This window comes from Triplophysa dalaica, chromosome 1, assembly GCF_015846415.1.
Source record: "Triplophysa dalaica isolate WHDGS20190420 chromosome 1, ASM1584641v1, whole genome shotgun sequence".
Lineage (NCBI taxonomy): Eukaryota > Metazoa > Chordata > Actinopteri > Cypriniformes > Nemacheilidae > Triplophysa > Triplophysa dalaica.
In genome coordinates, this window is record NC_079542.1 from 10532290 (window position 1) to 10539702 (window position 7413).

Sequence of the window (7413 nt, forward strand, 5' to 3'; positions counted from 1 at the left end):
TGATCCCCCATTTAACCCTGACCGATCATCACCAGCACGACGAAGGTAAGAGGAACTGTTGCTAAGTTACCGGTAGTTAGCAACCAATAAAACATGACTCCAGCGAACTTTAAGTGAGCAAAGTCGAACGGTGTTTGCCAGAGTAAAGCTTATTTTTTCTTGGGATTCAACGCATACACGCACTTTAAATTCTCGTGAACTTCAGGAACATCGCTTAGCAGGTCAGACAATGAATTAAGTGACTTCACAGTTACGGGTCATTTGTTTACAGTTCAGCTGAGCATGCTAGCTACCATGTGAAGCTAACGAAAAGTGACCCAGATACAAGTATTTGAGAATACCCGCCATAAACTGTAACAAAAGTTTGTAACACGGCTTTTAACCAATAAGTTAAGAAAATACATCGATCTTATGAAATTTTTACGAACAAATGAAAGCGGTGACCGATATTTAACGTCAAAGTACCGTTAGCGTAGCAAAGTTGCTAGAACTTGAAATTTGTTTCTGGCTAACGCTAAGTGGAGTTTTTGCATGTAAAGATATGCATCTTATGTTAGATTTAATGCTTTCAAAAAATTAAGCACGTTCAGAGCACTGTGTATTATTGATAAAAAAATCTTTAATGCATTATCAACGAACTCAATGTGTTATTAGTTTATATACTGCTCTTCTTTTCATTTAACAGATGGAGAGAGAATATAAGTTTACATCATTACATGCCTAACAATACTCATGTGTTGGTGAAATGAGTAAAGTGAGGTGACTCCAGGCACAGTCATCACAATGGCTTTTACCAACACCACTATAACATCGTGGAAATTGCGTGAGTACATGTGATTCTTTCAGAATTATTTCAAGTTTGGACTTTATTTTTATTAATGCTTAAGGCGACCCACTTTTAAACTTTGTGCTCTGTTATTTAGAGGAGATTGTGGCTCACTCCAGCAATGTGTCCTCACTGGTGCTGGGGAAATCTTCTGGTCGTCTGCTGGCCACAGGTGGCGAGGACTGCCGAGTCAATATCTGGGCAGTCAGCAAACCTAACTGCATCATGGTACTATTTTCTCATCTTGCAGTGTTTATCTTGAGAAATAAGTCTTGATCTAGTTATTCCATATCTGTACTATAGAGTTTGACGGGCCACACCAGTCCTGTGGAATGCATTCAGTTTAACAGTTCGGAAGAGCGTGTGGTGGCTGGCTCTCAGTCCGGTTCTCTGCGGCTCTGGGATTTGGAGGCTGCTAAAAGTGAGTTGCGAGATCACTGCTCCTGTTTGTGATTTAATAAATATGAAACGTTTATGCATGCCTGGTTGAGCAATTTCTCTTTCTGTCTGGGATGATTATATGAACCTGTTTGGTGGGAGAGATCCTGTAGTGATCACTCTCACTCTGATCTCTGAGGACATGCACAGGGGCCATCTGACCAGAAACACTTTTGAACCCAAAAAAAGTCTCCTTGTTACCGACAGCTGAATTCATTTTTATTTATTTTCAGTTCTTCGCACTCTGATGGGCCACAAGGCCAATATAAGCAGTCTGGATTTCCACCCTATGGGAGAGTATTTGGCGTCTGGATCTGTGGATAGTAATATTAAGGTAAGTTGTTTTTGAGACTTTGTGGCTTTGCAACTCATCATTTTTTTTTAGAATAACTGCATATTCTCGTTCTCTTGTTGTCTGTCTCACTTAGCTATGGGACGTAAGGAGGAAAGGATGTGTGTTTCGATATAAGGTGAGCACTGACGGTTTACTCTTATGATTTGTTGTTTGTGCCATCAGAAGCCAGGCTAATCGCACTTAACGCTTTGTTGTGTCTGAGTAGATGATTAAGTTGCGGATTACTGGGAAGTGTCAGTCTCTGTCTTTGCTGATTTAGTATGGCAAGTGTTTATTTTGTGGGTGGATTTAGGGTTCCTCGCCACCGTTTGCATACGGTTTTGCATGACTGGGGTGGCTGCTGACATCAACTACAAAATGTAACATACGGTTTAATTTATTTCTTATTTCATATAGGAATTTATAGTCTATATGATATTTGACCTGTTTTTCTCTCTCATTTATCTTAAGTGTGTGCATGTGGGGTTGTGTTTTATGCATCTGGGTGTGTATGAACCTGTGTGCTTGTCTTTTTATTGTGTGTTCACTTTTTTGTTGTTTTATTTGTAAAACTTTAATGTTTTGCTTTTAGTCTGTATAGTTCATGAACGGCTGCTTTGTAACCATGAAAATGGTAAAAAGGGCTATATAAATAAACTTGACTTGGCTAATTTGTTCATATTGTTTGAATGCATACAAATCTTTTCTTGTTTGAAGGGTCATTCCCAGGCCGTGCGCTGTCTAGCCTTTAGTCCTGATGGAAAATGGCTGGCCTCGGCCAGTGATGACAGCACAGTAAAGGTAAGACTTCCACTTAATTTCTTGTTTCTAATATTATATTTTTAGATAACACAATTAGGCCTGTTAAACGATTAATGGCATCCAGATTAAAAGTTTGTTTTTACATAATATATGTTTGTTTACTGTGCATATTTATTTTGTTCTTAAACGCATGCAAATATTTCCAAAACTTGTATAGATGTATCAATTCATATTAAAATGAAACATGAACAATTATTGATTTGATTTTAATATTTTCCTTAAATATGTTGGTGTATGGGTCTATAAATACAAAACGAATACGCGCAGTACAAAAGACATATTATCTTTTATTCTGGATGCGATTAATTGTTTTTACAGCCCTAAACTCAATTCAAATAATTATTTTATAATTTTTTATTGTTTTTTTAAGTTTCATATTTTGGTTTCCTTCTAGCTGTGGGATCTTATAGCCGGCAAGATGATCACAGAATTCACGTCACATACATCAGCAGTCAATGTTGTGCAGTTCCACCCGAATGAGTACCTGCTCGCATCTGGGAGTGCAGATCGGTACTGATGAATTTATTAAGAATAGTGTTTCTTTGTATTAGGACTTTTGTCTTGGCAGTCATTTATGTATAGAACATGCAGGTCATAATATTTTAGAGGCAAGTTTTTTTTTACCCCATATGTTTACATGTGTGGCATTCTTTGTACATTTGCTTTAGGAGCGTAAAGCTGTGGGACCTGGAGAAGTTTAACATGATTGGCTCTTCAGAGGCCGAGACGGGAGCTGTGAGGTGGTTTCGCAATCTGAAAATGTTTGCTTTTCTTTGGTGTTAAATGCATGAGCCCATCTGAATTCTCTGTTCTCTTTGTTTGCAGAAGTGTATTGTTTAATCCTGACGGCAGCTGCTTGTACAGCGGCTCTGAGAACACGCTGCGAGTGTATGGTTGGGAGCCGGACCGCTGCTTTGATGTTGTTCATGTAGGCTGGGGCAAAGTGGCTGATCTGGCCATCAGCAATAACCAAATGGTTTGTGATGCTTTCACTAAATCTTACAAGAAATATTAATTCTCATATTTTCTGGGATGATTAACAAACCTGTTTGGTGGGAGAGGCTCCGTTGTGACCATTTCCACTCTGATCTCTGAAGACATGTACAGGGGCCATCTGACCAAAAACATTTCCAGAGAAAATGAACAAATGAAAGACTGCTCAAAGCTATTAAACTGTTTCGCGCTGTCTTCTGTTTTCTAAATAGATTGCGGTGTCGTTCAGTCAAACTAATGTGAGCTGGTACGTTGTGGATCTCAACCGAGTTAGGAAGTCAGGATCTGTGATTCAAGGGCTGATTCAGGACAAGCCGATTCCAGTGCCCACATCTGCACTGGGAACTACGCTTCGCAGAAATTATGAGCGACCAACTACATCCTGTCCTGGACAAGAGTTGGTTTTTCTCACTCACCATTTTTAGTAATGTTTTAAAATGATAAATTATTATTATAATTGGAGGGAGATTTTTGAAGTTGCAATCTGTTTGGAGTGGCAGAGAAGGTTAATTTGGTTAAACAATGGTGGCACTTCAGTTTTAATGAACTCTAATGTTTGTGTAGGATGAAGCAGAGTTCAGAGGCCGATCGCCGCAGTCCAGAAGGTGAGCGGAGAAGTCCCAGTAGTGAGGATGAGAAAGACGATAAGGAGAGCAGTGCAGAAATCACCAGCCATGAGGATTTCAAAGAAATTTTTCAGCCTAGGAGCGTCATCTGTAAGACACATTTTCTATCTCTTTCCATCTCTTGGTCATACAAATTTGACAATTTTGTAAAAGCCGCCTTCATTGTCGTACTATGAATGTTCTCTTTGACTTATTTCTCTTTGGGGCTTTGTATTATGTTCGTTTAGCACGGACGCCTCCAAAAAAGATGGAGCCTTTCCCAGCACCCATAGAGCATTCTTTTTCTGAGAGCGTACTAGAGAAGCCCGGATCTACAGTCAAGATCGAAACTCCAGTTATAGACAGAGTAAATCTTCCGAATATTTATGTTATTTTAATTTAAAAGAAAATTTAAGGATGTGACTTATGTTTTTTTTTTTTTAGGTAGGACAGTTAAGAGCTCCCATCATCTCCTCTACTCCAGTTCAAAGAGTGGAACCTACTGTTTTCACTGCTGCACGTCCCGTGGTTACCACATCTGTGCCCTCTCCATCTCGTCCTGTGGTTACTATCACCAAACCTAAACCCGCACCAGGAATCATCATGTCTACTCGCAATGAGCCCATTGGCCTTAATGCCGGGGACTTCCTTTCTGTGAGTTTAATGGCTGTTCAACTTTGCGGAACGTTATTGTTTTCTTATGAAGTTTTGATGTACATTGAGTTATGCTGCATTTATTTATGTCCGAATAGCTAAAATCTCAGGAGTTATTATAATTTCCACTTGAAATGAACAAAGCAGTATCCTTGCTGCCAAATCCATGCATTTAAATGTTTATTTGTTTTTGTTCTATGCAATGAATAGCACGCCAGAAAAGTAACAATTCAGATTAGCATTATACAGCTACATTGGCTTTGATATTTTGGAAAATCTTTATAAATATGTTCGGGCATTTTTATAATTATTGTAATCTTGTGTTTCTCTGTTGTGTAACAGAAACATGTCTTTAAAAAAATATATAGGGGGTGCACAGTCTGCACACACACACTCGGCTCATTCTTGTTCTTTTTCTGTTTAATAGCATGCGAGAAACAGTAAAGCCAGTGTGATGGGAGATGAAGAGGCATTAGCACAGATCAGGAAGGGCCATGACACCATGTGCGTAATGCTGACCAGTCGATACAAAAACCTGGACACAGTACGCTCGGTGTGGGCCAGTGGCGATGTTAAGGTAAATGCAACAGCACTCAGGCTGATGAGCTTTGATAAACCGCAGAACTGATGGATCTATATGATCTATCTTACCGGTGGAAAGATACATTACTGCTGACAATCTAAAATGTAGTAAAAACTGTAATAGGTTATTATTAAAGGCTGTTGTATTCATTTACATTCTATGGGAAACTAAAAACTCCCTTTAATGTTGCTCAGACTTCCCTGGATTCTGCTGTTTCTATGAATGACCTCTCTATTGTGGTGGACATCCTTAACATAATTAATCTTAAACCGTAAGTATGACGTGATGTGTTATTTAATCTAATTGCATGTCTCTGCCAGTTGGATTCATTTTATCGGGAATAAACTTGCCTGTTTAGATCTCTGTGGAAGTTGGACCTGTGCACTTCTATCTACCACAGATTGAGGAATTGCTGCAGAGCAAGTATGAAAGGTAAGCTGTAAACATGCTTTAGGCCAGAGGTCTCCAACGGTATAGCCCATGTGAGGTGCCTGCCAAGCTCAGGGCTCAACAAATAAAAGCTGCACATGAATGACGTTTGGGCTATACAGATTGAGTGATTATTTTTTAATCCGACAAAATATGCGCAATTAAAAATGATAGCAACATGCACATCCAAAAATGAATGCCTTCCTCCATTGATGGTATAACTGGACTAACCATCGGCCTGGTCTCCTTGTACACCATCTGGAATGCTGTTCTAAAATGCTTTAGCCAAAATCTGACATGAAAGTGGTTTGGTATTATCATATTAGTCACGCACAAGAATATACAAAACTGGATATGTTTTTATTAATATCAACTCCCTAGCTTGCTGTGTGCTCAATATATTTATTGTTTAACTTACAAGGAGCATTTGAGTGACTTTTCTGCTCATGAAGAGCATTTCAAATCCGCTAATTTTGAAAGGGTTTTATGTAGGTTGCAGGCCATGTAGAGAGCAAGTTGGTTCACTCGGTTTTCAGAAACTGCCTTCTGTCATTATCTACATATGGACAGATCAAATAACACATGCTCCTTGTCTGCTGTAGTTACGTTCAGACTGGTTGTACCTCTTTAAAGCTCATTCTGAAGCGTTTTTGGCCGTTGATCTCGGATACACTGACTGCCCCACCTTCTGTAGGGGTGGACATTACACGAGAGGAGAGGTTAGTGCATGAAATTTTTTAACGCCTCCCTTAAATGTTTTTTATTAGCCAGATATTGGCTGAGGTATAACCAATTTGTGAGAATAAGAATGTTTTTTTTTTTTTCCTCCTTCAGGCATCAGAAATGTAAAGCTTGCTATAAGCAGCTAAAGAACCTTAGTAATGTGGTCAAGAACCGGGCGGAGCAAGTCGGTCGTCATGGCAGCACTTTCAAAGAGCTACAACTACTTATGGCCCCATTGGACTACTGACACACTCACAGATGGATTTCTGTTCCAACACAAAGCTCAGAATGTGTCCATAATGAGTGAAATACTGAGCTCAATTGCACTTGACTGATTGGACAATTCACTCAGCACTTGTATGTGTGTGCTCATGAACAAGCACACTTTGAAGTGTTTGTGTAGGTTTTTCACACTTTTCTTAGTGGCTGAAATTTAATTTCTTTCTCAAGTTACACTTTTGGAATGTATTCCTAAACACTGTCAACACTAAATTCAGGCTTTTCATATAAAAATAGTTCAGTTCAAATTGAATGTTGGATTATTTACTTATTAGGGCTTGACCAGAAGTTTGTAGATAATGATTATGTACTGTATAAACTGCTCAAAAAAACACTTAAATCACACTGTCTTGGATGTGAAGGCACAAAATATTCAAGCTCAAGCTCTTCAATTACATTCTTTGCATAATGTTATGAGAACAAAATGTGACACAAAAAATGAAAAGCTTTTAGTCAATGAAAGCTACAATCATAAACATTTCACAGCAATGGTTGCATGAAATTCCAGAGATTCTCAACTGGATTAAGGTCTGGGCGACGGAAGGGCCAGTCAATGGCATCATCATCCAGAAACTGCCTACAGACTTTTGTTACATGAGGCTAGGCATGATCATGCACCAGGAAGGGTCTGCACTGAACCAGCATAAGATCAGACAATAGATCGGAGGATCCCGAAACTACATGGCACTGGGAGGACTGCAAGACCCTCTAAGGATGGTCCTACCCA

At 39.2% G+C, this 7413-nt stretch overlaps 1 protein-coding gene across 1 annotated transcript; it reads left to right on the plus strand.

Moving 5' to 3' along the window:
• Window positions 1-63: 63 nt before the first annotated feature.
• On the plus strand, window positions 64-7020 carry katnb1 (katanin p80 (WD repeat containing) subunit B 1). The gene is given in 20 exon segments (XM_056753288.1): window positions 64-221; window positions 686-823; window positions 924-1054; window positions 1130-1247; window positions 1498-1598; window positions 1693-1734; window positions 2316-2399; window positions 2815-2930; window positions 3089-3160; window positions 3246-3396; window positions 3626-3810; window positions 3978-4129; window positions 4267-4385; window positions 4463-4672; window positions 5100-5249; window positions 5450-5526; window positions 5614-5642; window positions 5645-5687; window positions 6287-6403; window positions 6519-7020. Coding segments are annotated over 19 exon segments (2073 nt in total). The 5' UTR covers window positions 64-221; window positions 686-783; the 3' UTR covers window positions 6655-7020.
• The last annotated feature ends 393 nt before the right edge of the window (window positions 7021-7413 follow it).